Source organism: Theileria equi, chromosome 1 (genome assembly GCF_000342415.1).
Source record: "Theileria equi strain WA chromosome 1, complete sequence".
Taxonomy (NCBI): domain Eukaryota; phylum Apicomplexa; class Aconoidasida; order Piroplasmida; family Theileriidae; genus Theileria; species Theileria equi.
Window position 1 is genome coordinate 2,682,610 of NC_021366.1, and position 18,022 is coordinate 2,700,631.

General features: G+C 41.1%; 9 protein-coding genes across 9 annotated transcripts; 6 read left to right on the forward strand and 3 right to left on the reverse strand.

Annotated features, from left to right (window-relative positions):
* Window positions 1-75: 75 nt before the first annotated feature.
* On the forward strand, window positions 76-359 carry BEWA_029920 (U2 small nuclear ribonucleoprotein A, putative; the record flags this gene model as incomplete). The annotated part of the gene is made up of 2 exons (XM_004829749.1): window positions 76-154; window positions 226-359. The coding sequence occupies 2 exons, from the start codon at window positions 76-78 to the stop codon at window positions 357-359; spliced, it is 213 nt and encodes a 70-aa protein (XP_004829806.1).
* A 632-nt stretch (window positions 360-991) lies between these two features.
* Window positions 992-1,804, forward strand: BEWA_029930 (hypothetical protein; the record flags this gene model as incomplete). Its single annotated transcript, XM_004829750.1, has 1 exon — window positions 992-1,804. The coding sequence occupies one exon, from the start codon at window positions 992-994 to the stop codon at window positions 1,802-1,804; it is 813 nt and encodes a 270-aa protein (XP_004829807.1).
* Window positions 1,805-2,061: 257 nt separating this feature from the next.
* Window positions 2,062-4,854, forward strand: BEWA_029940 (hypothetical protein; the record flags this gene model as incomplete). The annotated part of the gene is made up of 1 exon (XM_004829751.1): window positions 2,062-4,854. The coding sequence occupies one exon, from the start codon at window positions 2,062-2,064 to the stop codon at window positions 4,852-4,854; it is 2,793 nt and encodes a 930-aa protein (XP_004829808.1).
* Window positions 4,855-4,924: 70 nt separating this feature from the next.
* On the forward strand, window positions 4,925-5,430 carry BEWA_029950 (U2 small nuclear ribonucleoprotein A, putative; the record flags this gene model as incomplete). Its single annotated transcript, XM_004829752.1, has 2 exons — window positions 4,925-5,168; window positions 5,213-5,430. The coding sequence occupies 2 exons, from the start codon at window positions 4,925-4,927 to the stop codon at window positions 5,428-5,430; spliced, it is 462 nt and encodes a 153-aa protein (XP_004829809.1).
* Window positions 5,431-5,736: 306 nt separating this feature from the next.
* Window positions 5,737-7,386, forward strand: BEWA_029960 (signal peptide-containing protein; the record flags this gene model as incomplete). The annotated part of the gene is made up of 1 exon (XM_004829753.1): window positions 5,737-7,386. One exon carries the CDS (start codon window positions 5,737-5,739, stop codon window positions 7,384-7,386), a length of 1,650 nt encoding a protein of 549 aa, XP_004829810.1.
* Window positions 7,387-7,537: 151 nt separating this feature from the next.
* On the reverse strand, window positions 7,538-8,936 carry BEWA_029970 (hypothetical protein; the record flags this gene model as incomplete). Its single annotated transcript, XM_004829754.1, has 2 exons — window positions 7,538-7,555; window positions 7,737-8,936. 2 exons carry the CDS (start codon window positions 8,934-8,936, stop codon window positions 7,538-7,540), a joined length of 1,218 nt encoding a protein of 405 aa, XP_004829811.1.
* Window positions 8,937-9,404: 468 nt separating this feature from the next.
* On the forward strand, window positions 9,405-9,897 carry BEWA_029980 (hypothetical protein; the record flags this gene model as incomplete). The annotated part of the gene is made up of 2 exons (XM_004829755.1): window positions 9,405-9,784; window positions 9,858-9,897. 2 exons carry the CDS (start codon window positions 9,405-9,407, stop codon window positions 9,895-9,897), a joined length of 420 nt encoding a protein of 139 aa, XP_004829812.1.
* A 237-nt stretch (window positions 9,898-10,134) lies between these two features.
* On the reverse strand, window positions 10,135-13,500 carry BEWA_029990 (hypothetical protein; the record flags this gene model as incomplete). The annotated part of the gene is made up of 1 exon (XM_004829756.1): window positions 10,135-13,500. The coding sequence occupies one exon, from the start codon at window positions 13,498-13,500 to the stop codon at window positions 10,135-10,137; it is 3,366 nt and encodes a 1,121-aa protein (XP_004829813.1).
* A 233-nt stretch (window positions 13,501-13,733) lies between these two features.
* BEWA_030000 (hypothetical protein) lies at window positions 13,734-16,650 on the reverse strand (the record flags this gene model as incomplete). Its single annotated transcript, XM_004829757.1, has 3 exons — window positions 13,734-15,238; window positions 15,273-15,508; window positions 15,544-16,650. The coding sequence occupies 3 exons, from the start codon at window positions 16,648-16,650 to the stop codon at window positions 13,747-13,749; spliced, it is 2,835 nt and encodes a 944-aa protein (XP_004829814.1). The 3' UTR covers window positions 13,734-13,746.
* Between the last annotated feature and the right edge of the window lie 1,372 nt (window positions 16,651-18,022).

Genomic DNA, 18,022 nt, shown 5'->3' on the forward strand with positions numbered 1-18,022 from the left:
ATTTTAGTGTTTTTAATCTTGTCCCAAGATGGCATGGTGCTCTTTGGCCGCCTGGAAGAGCGTTAGTGTAAATTAATGAAGCTCAGCACAGAGACAATTCTCCAATCTGGGCATGGCCTCTCCCCGACTGGAGATCGGACCCTCTACCTTCGAGGTTTGTCTTTAATCTCCACATCTGCGACTCTCGTCTATGATTCTCATTTGTGACGCTAATTTACACTATAGACTCGAGGATTTCGGTACTGGCGAACCTGGGAGCCACCAAAGACGACTACGACTGCATAGATTTGAGCAACAACGACATCATAAAGCTCGAAAACTTTCCCCTTCTTCCACGGCTCAAGACTTTGGTAAGTTAATGAATGCGATGTACGTAGTGAAGCGGAGTACAAGTCCCGAAGAATGAGGGACTAGAGCGACCAAAGGGAGCCTATAAAAGAAGGATGGATGAGGTAGTAATGGCGACTATATGCAGTATAGGAGCCTGTATGTTCTCCAGATTCTCCCTAGATGGAAGGAGGATTGCTATTTCATCCTAATGTGTATGAGCATTGAATGGATATAGGAGTGTAATAAACAGAGAAACTTGTGTATTTACAATACCTAGTAGGTGTAGGAGTATCATGGAATTAGGCAGGGAGTCTCTTACACATTTTGGACTTTGGCCAGGATGGCTAGAAGAAGTCATTAATGCAATTTTATAATGACAATTAATGTAGTACAGGAAGATTTTAATACAGTACGGAAGAGGGATGCTTCTGATAGAGGATGGCTCTGCCTACTACTATGCATGCACAGTTGTCTGGCCATATATCTGCCATAACTACTAGAGACTCTTTCATGGACTAATGCAACCACGGGATGAAGTGTCTTCCATAGTATCACCCGGTGAGCTACTTGTGAGGGAGGATGAATGTATGGATGAGGAGTAGGTAGGGGACTGCTCATGGATCTCAGAGTTTTAAAGAATCAGACTCTCTGAACATGGAGGATGAGTGCTGGAGTGTTAACGTTGAATGTAGATGGAAAATGTGGAAAAGAATGTAATTGTACAGGTGGTCAAAGCATAGCCAAATTAAAGGTTAGTAAGGAGCCAGACACCCCTGTAAAGGGTTTTACCAAATGTATGCACTATCTTGAAGGTGGAAGTACATTTAAGCTAAATAAGACACTCGCCGGTGATGGAGGTACTATAAGCGCAACTGTAGGATCTCCAGACGCACCCATACCCAATGTTACGGAAGTCTCTATTTACTACTGGGATGGAGCACCAGATAGACCTATCCTCATTGGTATTACCAAAAAGAGTAGTAGTGGTAAACCCACATTCTATGGCAAGAATGGCACTGGAGGACACCTATCTTGGTTGGCTGGTCAAGTTAGGGACCTGGAAGAACAACAAGCCCTAGATAAACAAAACTGCTATAACAATGACGCCATTCCATTTAATATAAAGGATTCACGTACAGGTGATTTCGAAGAGTCTAAAACCACTTGCATGCAGAAGAGCAGAAAAATAAAATCTACTACCTCTCTACCCGATCCCCCTCCCGGGAGTGAATATGCAGTTACTTCTTTCAGGATTACCGATACTAGTGGCAAAGATAAGGAGACAAAGATCTCTAGAGTTACATATAGGAGCAAACCCACTGATATTCCTCCTATTAGTGAGGCAATTGAGAAAATAAGACTTTATTCATATCCTGGTAGTAGTCAAGTACCACTTATGATTGAGTTCAAGCCACCTGGTAATGGAGGGTCAAAGTGGTATTATAGTGCAAATCCAATGGTACTAACTGGTTAGAACATGGTGGTGGAAATGGGTTTTACACTGCAGACGATCTTAAGCCTACTGTACAACTCTCTGAACAACTTGACAAGGTACTATGCTTGCAAGGTAATGTTACCTTGAATCTCACAAGGAAACACTCTGAGGATCATGCTGATAAACATGTCACTAGTGGAACTTATTGTTGCACTGACCATAAGGATAAAGGATATAAGATCTCTGTTGAGAAAGTACAAGTTTCCTGCAAAACACATCCTGGAATAAGCCATACCATGGCTTATAGACACTCCATTACTGATGGACGTCTCGCAGGTATCTATTACAATAATACTGGTGGTCAAAGGAGAAGGAAAAATCTTTCAGGATTACGGTTCCCTATGGATGCTGTACAAAATGTATATGCGTTCTATTGCGCAGGGGATGGACCCTCACTAATTTACGTTGACAGCCAAAGCCCTATGGCCAAAGGTTGGTACAAGAAAGAACTGGGTACCGATACCTGGAGATGGACATACGCTGGTATAAAATCTTACGACTTAAATAATGAACTAATGTGCGATGAATGGATGAAACTTAAGATAACACTGGAAGGTTGTGGTTGTGGTGGACTGCCAGAATGTTCAGGTCATACCATGTCTCTAGAACAACTAAAAAAAGAACTCGAAAAGGAAGAGAGAGAACAGGAAAAACTAAGGCGGGTGATGACTAGTGCCGCAGCACAACCTCAACTACAAGAACAAACTCTTCCTCCTGCACCTGTAAGACCCCCTCAAGATAGTGCAAGCTCTGATGGTTCTAGAAGAGATGTGTCCCCTGTGCATTCTACTATCAGTTTTACTTCATCATCTCAACAAGACGATACTGGAATTCCACATGAAGTAACTATAGACATTAATAAGAGATCAGTAATTGGGCAGACTATTTATGGAGGTAACGCTTCGACTGTATACATAACTCCAAATTCTACTACTCTAGATGGTTTTACCGAATATATTCATAAGGCATATGATAGAAAAGGCGATTGTTTCACTGTTAAAGAGTTCAAATATAGAGGTGAAAAGACTAATAATATACCCAAAACCTCCAAGGTAACCTCAGTTTCTGTTTGCTACTGGGCTGCTCTAGAGACTCGTAATCAGGATACTAGTAGACCTCTTCTAGTAAAAATTACTCAGCGGAATCCTGGGGAAATACAGGTTAAGGAAATTTACTATGATAACGTTAGTTCTAAGCTTGATGACAATACGCAATGGAGGTTGTGGACAGAATTTTCTCCAAAACCGGATGAGCTAAGAGATAGACTCACTAGTCTAAACTGCAGTTTGAACTACGTGGTGAACATAGATGTTAGCAGGACACGTGGGAACTATTGTGGTCATCTTAAGGCTCATATTCCCGGAAGAGTTAAGGTTGAAAATGTAGATGATCATGGTGGCCTTGGAAACTACAAAGCTTATAAGCATGAACTGAATACTAACTCAGGGAACACATTCCATATATCTGCATTAAAATATGGAAATGGCAAAATACTTACTGGCGTACCAACACCTGTTCTTGATGTCTCTTCTGTTACGGTGTACTTCTGTGCTAGAGATACTCGTAGTGGAGGTATTGCACAGAATCCTCTTATGATATACATAGACTCTGCAAAACTTGGAAAAGAGAGTAAGTGGTTTCAAAAGCCTGATAAGGATACTGATCCTTGGAAGTCAGTGGAGCTCCTTCCAGAGAATGATAGGGCTTACGATAAGATAGTTGGCATTCTTGATACCCTGTCTAGTCCTTGTAAACTTGCAGATGTTACCATAGATATTTATCAGAGAGGGACTTCTTCTGCGCGAATATTTTACCCACATAGTTATAGTGTGTCTAACAGGATTCTTGTAACGGGTGTTGGAGGTAGTCCACCTGGTTTTACTGAGTACAAACACACTGATAACAGTGCATCAAAAAATACCTTCACTGTATCAGGGTTTGAATACAATAAGGAAAAGGTTAAAGCTGGTTTGAGTGGAGGTACGAGTAAAGTTACTGGTGTTTCAGTCTATTATTGGTCTCCTTTGGAAGATCCTACCAGGAAGGGTCATCCAGATAAGAGAGGTAGGCCTCTTCTTGTCAAGGTGGTTACTAAGGATCTAGGTGGAGAAGAGAAGAGTACTTATTATGAGAATAAAGGTGATCCGGGTAATTTGAATTGGATGAATGTGAATGATGATCTTAAGGGTGCTAATCTGGAGGTAAAGCTTAAACTTTTAAACTGCAAACTCAATGATGCAGTTACGGTGGATCTCTCTTACACCGCATCTTATAAAGGTAACTGGTATTGTTGTGCTGACCATAATAGTAAGGATAAAAAGATCTACTTCAGGGAGGTACAAGTTTCCTGTAAACATAAATCACCGTCCATTTCAGCTTATAGACACTTTATTGGCGTTGGAGCCACACTAGCAGGTATAAAATACCATGAAGGTGATAAAGTGAAGAACATTACTTTAACTGGACAGAGATTCCCTATGGATGGTGTAGAAAGTATCTCTGTATTCTACTGTGGAGAAGTTCCAAAACTGATATATCTCGAGGGTGGAGTTTCTACTGTTAGTAATAAGTGGTTTAAGAGGGATTCTAGTGATGCTCCTTGGGAAGAAGTAAGAAGCCTCAACATAATACCAGATAAGTTAACTAAAACTATAAACTGTAACAAATATAACCAAGTTGTGAATGTACTGAAACACTTTGTTGGATGTAGCAACTATCAAGAATGTAACAAACCCAAAGAGAATGGTCCTAAACCCTTACTTAAAGCTGCTCCTCAACCTGCTCATCATACTACTTCTGAAACTTCTACTCCTCTCACTGCTCCTTCTGTTACTACTCCTGAACCTACTGCTGAAGAACGTGATCCTGAAGCTAAAGCTCTCGCTGAAATTCCTATTGCTGCTACTACTAGTCTATGGTTAACCTTTGGAGCACCCTCTGCTACTCTTACCGGAGCTGGTGGTCTTACTGGACTTGGTTGGTGGGCATTTAAACGTTCTAAAGGAGACCCTTGGGTTAGACAGATTTAGGAGTCTATGGACTCTCCAGTAGGGAGACTAGGGAATCTGTACTGAATAGTTGGTCTAATGGAGTACTACCATGGATGAATATTCTCATAGACTACCTTTATGGATAAATAACTCATACTCCCTCTTGCTCAAACTCAATAACTCCTTCGCTATTCCTTCAAATATCACTCTTCATTTACACTTACAGATTTTGGCCGGAAATCGCATTAGTAAAATCGACAAGGACATTACAGAATCACTTCCAAATCTTTCATCGCTCGTTTTAACTGGGAATTTAATCGCTAAGATCTCGGACTTGGAACCTCTCTTTAGGTGTAAGTTTTCCTATCCATAGCTTACCTCTACATCCACATTACAGCAAAGACACTAGAGAGACTCACACTCTTGGACAATCACGTTACGGCAGTACCGCACTTTAGGGAGTACATTATCTACAAGATACCGACGTTGCGTTACCTAAACTTTCTCAAGGTCAAGGAGAAGGAACGTCTGGAGGCCGCACAGCTATTCAACTCCCCAGATGCCGCAAAGGTATTCGCAGAGATGGGATATGAGCTCGACGAGGAAATGGAATAATGGTCCATGCTATGGTAGGGTGAGATTACGAAAGAGTAGTCATGGGCAAGGAAGAAGAATGAAATGTGTGGAGGAAGAGACTCGTCAGTGTACCTCCAACTCCCATTCTTCTTCCTTCTCCCTCCATTTGCTCTTTGTGATTGTCATTACAAGTAGAAAAGGAGTGTGAACCCTTCTTGACAGTTTCTAATCCTCCCTACGGTCGGATAGTCGCTCCGCCACCCAATTGCGGGATTCCACTTGATATAAAACATGGCGCAGCCCATTGTGGCTCATATTGCGCCATTTCCTACATTTTAACGTAAAATGTTTCCATTTTTATCCCTTTTATTCATCCTAGCTCACTCGTTTCTTTTGCACATTTCATTCTCTTTGGCATTCCGTCAGAGGAGCTTCTGTTTCACTGGAAGTTTGAAGAATCACATTCACAGCAATGCTTTACGCAGTGAGCCGACGGACAGTCGCAGTCAACTCGCTAGACTCGCAAACGACATCAATCCAAAGATCGACTGTTCCAGGAATAAGCCGCCGGCGATTTACCATTACGAAGATCTGCTAAGCGACTACAGAATAGACAAGTTCAAGCCTCTGAAGGACGTCACTCACTTTACATCGCTCCCGTACGTTGAGATTGAGCACCAAGACAAGGGCAAGTTGATCAGATTTAGAGATGGAAGGGACATTGTGGCGTTTTACGCCAACAAGTTGAATGCACTGCTATCCAACTTTACAGAGTGGTCCAAGGCGTTTTCGGAGGACAAGATCAAGCCTCTGGACAATTACAATCCCCTGGCAAGTGACACTTACTACGCAGTTGTTTACTACTGCGCATGGCAGAGCGAGTCCATTGCACTCGTCAGAGCGATAAGGCAACTGCTAGGAAGATGGAGATGGATCAGGGATCCTCCAATCAGGCGTAACGAGCCTGAACCGACCTTGGATGAGATTCTGGAAAAGGTGGAAAAGATGAAAAAGATGCATGAGGAGCATGAATTGGCGTTCAGGACCGCGAGAGAACAAGGCCTTCCGGATCCGCCGGAACCCATTTTTTCACCGGCTGAGCAGGTGACCTTTAACATGCGCATACCGAATTTGAACATCACCAAGAGGATCCTGGAGCACGCATCCAACGCCTACAAGTCAAAGTGGTGGATGCCAAAGTTTGCAAAGATTGCCTACAATCGTCTGTTTGACAAGGGGTTTTCTGAGCTCTATAACACGAGTTTAAAGAGGGTCCTCACTGCGGATGACAGGATGAAGTACAAGCTCCGGGAATGCGACGCCTCTACCGGTGACCCAGCGACTAGACCTGGTTCCAAGAAGGCGAAACCAAAGCCGATAAACATAAATTTCATCATGGTCCGCTTGGCGAATTCGCTCATGTTGGCGAATTCACGCAGGGGTCTCATGAAGCAAAAGAAGATGGTCCTCGCGCACGAAAAGGAGGTCCGATTTAATGAGATTATCCTGGATATTTTAATCAAACAGGAGGCGTACTATAAGAGTATGCCTTTGGTGCAACTTTTCAAGTGTGCGAATCCCATCCAGAACATTCCGTCTGTTGTTCCGGCAAAGACACATGAGAAGATGCCGTTTGACGAACCGACGTTTTACAGACACAACCCATTTGATATCGCAGAAAAGCTCACATATGGCCTCCCACCCCTTCGGAAATTCACTCACTTGGCCATCGCAGACGATTTTGAACATGTAGGCAATATCATGGACTTGGCTACACTGGACGTTGCCAAGTCCGTAGACGACGTATTCACGCCAGTTGTAGATTTACCAAATACAAACTTTATTCAAAGGTATAAAGGGATCAAAAGGGACGGCCGAATTTGTGCAGGACTTGACCCTGTGCTTTACGCGCTCTCCATGATGTACAGGTTCCATCTCAAGAAGATTATCGATGCAAGACCCGTACCTGCAGAATATTATTACATGAACCCATAAGTTTTAATTTCATCTTCATGATTGTTGGACAAGAGAATAGTGGATGGGTAGTGTAGGTACATGCATGTTATGGTGGCTAGAGTTTTGCAATGGGTCCGTGATGGTGATTCAGAGCGTGTTAGAGTTTGATTCTCAAGATAAAAAGAGGTACTCAGTACATATGGATCTCCTTTAGAACGTTTGTAGATCCACCAGCCAAATCCAGTAAGAGAACCAGATACAACACCAACTCCAGTCAGAACAGTAGGGATGATATATCCAGCGAGGACACCACCAGAAACAGGATCAGTAAAAGCTTCTTTTCGACCAGGAGCAGCAGGGTTACAATTACTATCAAGGGTATTAAGTACTTCAATGATCTGTTCGTGGTCTTGTGGAGAATCTGGAGTGTCTTTAACCTTTTCCCATTTACCAGCAGGATCCTTAGGACCATTATTCTTATACCAGTGATGATAACTCCCAGTTTTGTAGAACAAGAGAAGGGGCTTCTCATCTTCCTTACAGATGTATACTTTAACTTCCTTCACATCCAAAATGGGTAGAGTGGGAGTTCCCGGTCCATCGAAGGTTATTATATGAGATCCATTCTTAAAAGATACTACATGAAACGGTCCACTGGATGAATCCTTTAGAGTGTGAGTGTAACATTCATAACTTCCAAGTTTACCCACAGGAGTATCCTCAACTTCCATTTTATGAGTACCGTGAGAAGGATCCAAGGTGTTTTCCTCACAAGCATCATAAGTCTTAGTACCTGTACCAGGGGGATCTGGTTTCTTACTTACATTTATGACAACCGCATTATTGAGTTTACAGTTTAGGATGTCCAACTTATATTTTAGCTTAGTTTTATCGGAGGAAAGGTTGAGAGCTGCATCATCACCAACCTTATTCCATTTGGTATTATAATTTTCACTATTATTTTCATACCATTTCTCCTCAAGGTGTTTACCAGGTTCATAAACGACCACTTTAATAAGAAGAGGTCTGCCTCTCTCATCTGGAGGACCCTTCCTAGTAGGAGCTTCCAAAATAGTCCAGTAGTAGACAGATACCGATGTGACTTTATACATTCCTCGTAACCCTTCTGTGATAGATTGAGTATTGTATTTAAACTCTTTAACAGTGAAATAATTGCTCGCTCTTTCCTGTGATCTGTGAGTGTATTCAGTAAAGCCATTCAAAATACCCCTACGGTGGTGATTCCTATTTACATTTATAATTTGCGATTTTTTAGATGAATTACAACAATCATAAGTGGTATAGATTATTCCACTATCTGGCCTATTATAGATGTTTATAGTTACTTTCGGTGGTTGACAGACACTTTCAATAGTATCCAAGAAGTTTACTATGCTTTTATTGTTCGTATCATCTTTAAGACTAACATCAGAAACTGAACTCCATATATTAATACTATCACCATCTGGTTTCCTAAACCACTGTTTCCCACTGACATCTGGTAGGTAGATAAGGAGGGGGTTGTCTGCGGTTTTACCGGCAGTTACTTCACTATTGCAAAAATAAACAATGACCTTTTTAGCATCCATTATAGGTAGGTGCAGATCATTGAGCGTTATGACAGTATCTCCCTTAGTAAATCCAATGAGTCGAAATCTTTTGGTGAAAAATATCGATTGTTAGATATTTCTTATTTTAGAGATATATTCTCTAAAATACGTCATCTTATGCTCTTTAACTACGATGAATAAGCATTGGAAGTCCATTCCGATAGAGATAACGGCAATGGCCATTTTCACGGTTATTCCAAAAAGTTAAACGGCACAGACATCGATAAATGGTTAATTCCAAAAGGAACATTGTATTCTGACTCCAAAGAAGGACTCAGGACACGTAAATGACCAGAGGGTCGGGAAGTAACCATTAAAGTCCAAAATTCGGCAACGTAAACAATGATTTCCGAGGAAAGGTCTCCTTTAGGCTCGTTGTTAAGCCGAGGGAACCTCCAGAGGAAGTCATCACACCTGAATAAAACAATAGGGGACGACAACGTCGGAATGCAAACTGCAGCGAGTGAAATCTCAACTTCACGAGCTGAAACGATAAAAGGTGTCACAAATCCAACATTAATATCAACAAGTGATGTAGCTGACAACAGGTCTACGTTATCCCTCGTTGAAGGGCAATGCCTACCTGAATCTAATCAAAAAATCTTTTCTAAATGGGTACGAGCTTGCGATCATACAGAGAGTAAACAGGGAAACATATTGCCTCTTAAAAAGCAACAAAAACATGATGATAATGGAAGAATAGGACCCAAACTAATCGTTAAACAAACTGGTACAACCTACCGTGCATCATTCCAAACTGACGACAAAGAGTTCAACAATGACATACTTGGCACTAGAAGACTTTATTATAATCTAGCTGACGTAAGGTTAGCGTTAACCCTGGACGAATTGCAATGTGGACCTGAATTTAATCGAAAAAACTTCTTCTTATATAAACAGGTGGCGACTTGTAAAACTACCCAGTGTAGACGGGGGATAAACATAACTTTTAAAAAGCAAGGCGGTAATAAAACTATGGCGCTTATAGTAATCGTTGAAGAACCAGTAAGTCTCTCTAGAAGATTTACTGGAATCCTCAGTAAGAGGATAAACTCAAATGGTCAAGAAATCAAGGTCAGGTCGAAATACAATCGAAAAATCTTATTTATAAAGGCCTGTTCTGATTATTCCCCAAACCTACAGGAAACTGTAGTGTCTACAAGGGTGTAGGAACTAATCACGCACATATAACAATCCGGTACGTACGGGGTAGGTAATTTGTTGATGTAAATCCAGATATGTTTAAGCTAGAGATATTGGCAGCACTATTTGGAGCATGGACACTAACAGTATAGTTTCCAAGCTTTCCGCCATCACTTACTTTAACCTTTAATTTATTACTAAGATGCTTGTCTCCACTATGGCAATACTCTCCAGAAACTCTTGTAATATCCATTTGAACCACCTCATTAATATCACAATTGAGCAACTCTAACTCCTTCCTAGTAGGTTCGTTTCCAGATGTCATAGGATAATGTAACCATGTACCATTTCTGTTGTTTCTATAGTATGTCTTATTCCCAATACTGTCGTGTATTTCTACCAGTAGAGCCTTCTCAGTATTACCAGTCCAGTAATAGGCAGAGGCAGAAATCACCCGATTTCCACTGGCTCCTACATTCTTTTTTTGATCATCAATTACTGCTAGTAGTGTAAAGTTTCCATTAGAAACACCGTCCACATGAGTGTACTTGAAGAAGTTGCTTTTATAGGGGGTTCTCGTGACTTGAATAGTAATATTATTAATACTATTAGAATATCCCAGATATTCATAAGTTTCTTGAGAACGTTTAGCCTCTGGCTTTTTTGAGAGCTGAATGATTACTTGCGGATCTCGTATTTGAGTTTGAAGGGTTACAGATGAGAAACTACTCGAACTATCAGAACCGGGAACATTATAGCATTCTCCTGTGTTACATCCAAGGTCGTTGAGTACCTTTTGAACTTTATTCCAATTATTACAGTCACTATTAATTGTATCTGGTACTATATCACTAAATCCAGCATCTATCCATTTTCCATCATAATCATCTCTATATCTTCGTTTATGCCACTTATTTTTCTGCTCCGTATATATTAGTGCAGGATTGTCTCCGCAGTAGAAAACATATACATCCACTGGAGTATCAATAGGAAATGTCAACCCACTTGCAACTATCCGTTTCCTATTCTTTTGATCATTATCCTTATCTTTATAATACTTTATCTTGACTAACTTAGTACTTCCTCCGTCTATAACAGAGTGTTTGTGGTATTCCATAGTTAAACTACCATTTTTAATACTAGATGTAGAGGTGATTGTGATAGATTGAGAATGGACTATAATCTTCCCATTACCCTTACTACTTCCATGATAATCACAACAGTAGCATCCTTCCTTATAGTTCTCATGTGATATATCCATGGTAACTGCATTATTAAGTAAACAGTTAAGGTTGTCAAGTTTCTGTTCAAGTTCTTCATCCTCTAGTGCTTTAGAAGCATCTTTACGCTCAGAAAGATCTGTCCATTGATTACCTCCCTTATTGTAGTAATAGTCGTATTTTCCGTCCTCTCTCTGACTCTCAATAAAAAGTGGATTTTTCATATCTGTTGTATCCTCCTTCCAGTACCAGACGGAATATGCTTTTATAGGGATTTCAGGTTTTATATCCGTCTTATCCTTCCCATCTTCACCATACACCACTTTCTCAACTGTAAAAGGAATTCCACTTTGAGTACCATTTTTGGTATGTGTGAACTTAAAGAAGCCAGAACTAGGAGGATTCTCTTCCCTAGTCAGCCTAACTTGGCCAGCAGATCTTCCGGAAGGATATGTAATAGTTCCCGTTCTCTTTTCACCAGAAAGATCTTCTTTGATATTTATTGTGATTCCAGATGAATGGGATCGTTGAGCTGCAGATATGGGTGGAGGAAATTGTAGGTCTGCCTTAGCACGTTCTTTTGCTTCTATCTGTTGTTTTATTGCTCCTAGTTTATCAGTAGTTGGATATACTCTTCCAGATTTTGGAAGTGGTGGCTCTGGAGCTTGGAAAGATGCGGGTAACAGTGAATTTTTTGTATAAGTTTGCGTGATTAGTTTAACTCTATTTTCTTCCTCCAAAGTTTCTTTCTCCTCATCCTGGTCGTTCTCATCATTCGGTCCCTTTGGAACAGGAAATTTTAATTTATGATTTTCCCTCTCTGCTTTTTCAAGCGTCTTTTCTGGAGATTCTGACAGCTGTTCTGAAGGTTCAGCCAAGTTTTTAGAGAGGACTTCATCATTGTCTTGAGGAATACCTTGCAGATCACAGTTAGTGCCTATTGCACTATAAAGTGTTTTCAGATTTTTGGTTAGCTCTATATATAAATTATCGTAGTTATCAGGTATTTGTACCAGTTCCCACCCATTCCTGGTAATCCTCTTGTACCAGACATATTCCATGAACCGATCAAGCTTATAACTCATTGACATAAACAGGGGCTCATTTGTACATTTTTTACAATAATATACAGTGAGATCGTATACGTCATAGATTGGATATTTTATACCTTTTTGTTTTATTGCAGCGTCATTTATAATTTTGTCAATTGTGAAGGGATATTTAAAACATGCTTTGTGTTCATAACTAGTAAATCCTTTGAACCACTCTGGTTGTTTGGTAACATTGATTCTCTTGAATTTACAGTAATTCGTGCAACAATAATCACCATCAACGGTCCTTGACAGGTCAACAGTAGTAGCTCTATTGCGTCTACAATTTAATCCAATGATTTCGTCCTTAAGGTTATTTGGTATTGATCCTTTATTATCCCAGTATCCAGAAACTCTGCCCCTACTGAAATGATATTCAAGACTTCCATCATGTTTCTCTAGCTTCACGGCTATAGGTCTACCTAAACGATGCTTCCAGTAAAATGTAGAAATGCTTCTAATTCCCTGCGGAGGAACTGGTATCTTGAGTTCCTTGCCATTGTATCTGAGGTATGGTACTTTGAATATACCACTTTTGGCATCATGGTGCTTAAACTCATAAATGTTTTCGTCACCACCAAATTTATTAACACTTTTATGTAAACTAACACTGCAACGATACTTGTGTGAAATTGTTTTATAAATGTCAATCACAACTGCACTGGCATATCGGCAACTTAGTTCCTCGAGTTTATCCTGAAGATTTTTAGGGTCACGAAGACTATTATCTTCATCCCAGAAATCATTATCAGAACTTCCACTTGAAGGTTTTCTGTTGACATAGTAGTATTCTCTTCCAAACCTACGGAGATTGATTACATATGGCCTATTTTCACCATCATAATATACAGATACTTCTTTTACTCCGTCAAGTTTATACGGCCCTTGAAATGTTGTGCCACCTCTATATTTTACTGTGAATAGTTTGAATGGCAGATCCACAGTAAGTTTGTGAGTGTGTTTGGTATATCCATATGAAGGAACATCCTCCGTTTTTATGGCAGTAATACCGTCAGGTTTCTTAGTACAAGTGCACGTTCCACTACTACATCTTTTATCCAGCTCAAGATATAGCCATTCATTAGTCATCCTCCATGTTCAGAGAGTATGCTTCTTCAAAACTCTGAGATCCATGAAAGTCTCAATGCGACCAAAGGGAGCACATTCTCTTAACTACTCCCTACTCATCCATACATTCATCCTCCCTCACAACTGGCTCACCGTCAGAGAGTAGCCATCAAAACTTATCCATACTTATACGGTGAATAATCCTTATATACACACAAAACAACAAATGGTGTGAAAATAGAAACATGCATGTAAAAAGGGGAAAAATTAAAAGTAGTTTGAGATTGAAAATTGATACAAGAGAGTCTTTATAGAGTCATGTACATTTGGATGTTCTAAAAAGATTCGAGGGAATATAGTGTCACTAAGAGCAAAGCAAAATAGGACCCTCTTGAGGACATTGATTAGTATGAAATTCAAGCATGGAGTAGCATGCTTCATTTTATCATCCACTAGCTTGACTACAAGAGCAACAAGATTATAATAGTCTGATTCCGCACTGTCAAGTTCCTGCTTCTTTGCTTCCATGGCGACGGTTCCGGCCAAATCGCGGGATGCAACCTTAAAGCTCTCCCTAAATGTTTCCAAACGGTGCTTGATATCAGTAAAGAGAGTATGAAGAATGAAAAAGAAGGCATTGCAAACAATATCATCGTTTGGCAGAACCAAGAAAAGAAACTTTAGGACGTCAATACAGGAGAAAACATTCTTGCGAATGAAGAATTCAAAGGATAGCTCAAGTCTTTTACCATCTCTCTTGAGGAGATTAAATGTATGAAGCATTACTTTACAAGATGTCGTTTCCTCAAAGGGCAAATCTTGGTCTTGGGATTCAAACACCTTTAAAATTTGTGCATGGAGCTCGTAGAGTCTCAACAAATGTGTAAGAGACTTACTTCCAAAGGCAATTAGTGTCTCCCAAAAGATCAAAACGAGCTCATCTTTTGTCCAAGGTTTTTCATTGGATGCAGGTGCAGCTGGCTCTAGTGCATCATCCATTTCTACATCATGTGTGCGATTTTCAGAAAACAAATGCGTGGGAAGTTCCTTCAATGGTGTCCTATTCGTATAGTTATTTATAAAACCAATGATCCTTCCATTTCTCAACTCATTTTCTTCAGGGTTGAGTTTGTTAAAGTGAAGCAAGTTCAAAAAGACCTTGTGTTCTAATGGTTTGTCCTTGAAAGTGGTATCTATTGGAGGTGCGATTGACAATTCAATCTCAGCCTGTAGTTCCTTTGGTGAGTAGGTAACCAACCTGTCCATATATACAAGTCGTGATACCTTGTCCAAAACTCTGGCATTGTAATTATGCACACAGGGACCAGGAGGTCTGAAAACTAGCTTAAAGAGCTTGCTGTTTTTTTCCTTTAGAACTTCCTTGTCCAGTTTTACTTCAGAGTTTTCAGGTTTACGGATTTTGCAAAATTCCAAACTAAACCAGTATGATGCGATTATAATAATGGTATTTACAACTGCCAAATTCACAGAGTTTATCCCAGCAAGTAATTGTGAAAAGAAGTTTGTGAATATTCCCTCAATTCTCTCCTCCATCCCACAGAGATTATGAACAACCATTACCCCAAAGAGCGAATAATAATGCTTGTACCTGCTAGGTAAACCCATATTGATTAACATGTCCACAATTGCATACTCCTTATATCTTTGGTTCAATGGAATGTTAAACAATTGGGTCGCACACTGAGATGAGTCGTCATGGAATATCTGGATAATGTTCGAAGCGTGTTCCTCCAGCAACCTAGATGTTTATGAAAATGAAAAGAGAAACATACCATTGATCATGTTTTGTTAGACACTCGGAGGGATCCAAGTCAACTGAAAAGGGAAATGGTTTGGATGGTATTGGTCTGAACATCTTCAAGGTTTTTGGGTCCAATTGCAGTAAGATGTTGAGGGTATCGATAGTAACCTTGTTTTCTTCAGCACTCTCTTCCACTGGAGAACTCAAGAGCTCCACGATTCCCTTGCTCTGGTAAAAACGATAAGTTGTGCTCGAAACCCAGTCATTCTAAATAGTCATGAAGGCACAGAGAAACAACAAACCTCTAGAAGCGATTTTATTCCTTCAACCCCGGTAGAGAAACGATCAGCATACGTATTCTCCAGTAAATCAGTGGAGCAAAATTTATGGGCATATGGATTAGACTTTGTAGTCACAGCCAAGTCTATGCCAGTCTCCCACTTTCCATCACTTTCCAGGGTTGCCACAATAGCATTCCTCCTGTCGCAATACTCAAAGAGCTTGTTACATATAAGCTTTATGGAGTCGGTGCTTGAAGCAAAAACATCTCTACTAAACCACGGAATACTTGCCATGACAATGTAGAAAATATTATCCATTGTAATGGTGAACTTGGTGTATTCTTTGCCAGTTTCATACTCCTGGGATACCAGCTCTTCTCCAAATTTTAGTAGAGCTGATAGTACATCAAAAACATGACTGCCCACAACATTTGAGCAGTGAAGGCCAATTAAAAACCTCAGGAGCAAAATGCAATTTGTACGGTTTCCAGACGATAGATTGTGACTAAAGTTGTAGATTGCCTGTTGAGTGACTGCTTCTACAAGGTCACTTCTACCCTTTATCCTGAGCAATCCAACGACGCTTGCGTATGCGGCAGTCTTGATTGGAAATGACTCGACGCAATCCATAAGCGCTGAGATCACCGACTTGTTTTGGCTAGCGGGGAGTTGAGAGAGTACTTCAGCCAACTGTATGATGTCCTCCTTGGCAGTTGAAAAGGAATCCAACAAGGTGATGATTTTCTTTTCGGCGCTTTTCATTTCATCAAAATCAGTGCCTCTGAACCTGGGCATATCCTGATTCCGACCTCCGTAGTAGCTTGGCCTGGTGTACGGTCCAGGGGCGTACCTGTCACGGTTTTCTCTGAGCCTATTGAAGTCGCGATGCTTTGGTATCTTGAAATTTGGCTGGTAGCTCTTCCCGGCCCTTCTTTTCCTGGAGTTTTCGATCATTTCATCGTCATTTTCTTCCTTTACCGCCTTTTCAACATCCTTAGCATCTGTAACTTCATCCATTGCGACGCTACTCTCTGCTGGGTGGCCTTGAGGGTCACCTTCCAGCATTACCTCGTCGTTGTAGCCGACAGCGTCGGCCTTGTCGTCTATATCTACCTCTACTTGATCCATTTTACTGCTTGGGAGTAAAATTGTGATACTTTGGTACTGATTGCACATTTCGCCCACAGGAGGAACGAGGGGGGTGGTGTAGACGGAAATGAGGCCACCGCCTCGGAACATTCCAGTAGTAGTATGAATACCTCTACCATCAACTTGGATCCTCTACTCAGCACCAGAGTCTGTGAGTGGCGACGCATAGAGGATGAGCATCCGATTTGCCTCCTGTGACCTCTCGTTCGTTCCCAAATTGTCGTCACTTTTCCGCTATCCATAAGTCTCTTCCGCAGTGTACAGCCTCAAAGTTTCCGTGTATACACCAAGAGAGCCTCTGGGGGATCCATGTGAGCGCAGGAACGAGGGAAGAGGAGCGTCTTCCAGAAATCCGGCAGACTTATCTGAGCTCGTTCTCCAGCCAGAGCGAGACACGTGTACGACGCTGAAATACAAAGGGGTTGTCGCCGGAGCGGTGTGTTTCCCGGAACTTTACCCTTGATGTGACCTCTGCGACTCCCTGGGCCTTCGGACGAACTTTATGCTACATCTTCTCCGCAAACACTCTCCAATAACAGCACACAGCAGCGACGGCTTTGGCGGAGATGGTGACACTTTTGGTCCCAGACAGCTTGCGTTCGGTCAAATAGCCGGGCGATTGCTTTAGCCTCGCCTTTATTCCAGCCATTTCAGACAAAGTGAGGAGCAGGTGTGCCAAGGGATCGGAGCTGGGAGGCCTGGGAATGGCCGAGAGGGAATGGTGGTGGAGTGGAAAGTCGGCATTTCCTCGACACATTTTGAAAATTACCGGGTCACTGGCTGGAATCGGGACGTTTATCCTGTCCTCTGCGGGTTTCGCGTGTATCCGAAGGAATGAAGAAATTGGCCCTTGGCTGTACCTCATGAATTGTAGTGTCAAATGTGATAACGGGCCATTTAACTGTGAGTTAATCTCAGTTTTATTCATTTACCTTTACGAGTGAATTATTCCATAGATTATACGCTTTTATTGTATTATATTCAATTCCTAGCCATATGTAGCGATTCTGGCTTTTTATAAATTCCGACTTTTCGCGCACGCCACGTCATTGTGCATTTCTCGTTATTTATCACAATTTTTCAGATTTTATCATTACTTTACCGTTTCTCGACGCCTTTTATCGCGTCAGAAGATTTTTCACTGCAGCAGAATATTTTTCAACAGCAAGGAATATTCCTCGCCAGGGCGGAAATTTCCTCGATACGGCGGATGCAACTGGCTAAGATGTACAAACACACTTAGTGGAACAAGCAAAGGTCTAGATACTCTGTCTTAGGACTTCTCTCGAACACAAACACTGTCTAGACCATACATTTTGCAAATCGTTTATTCTACGGTCGCCGTCTGCGC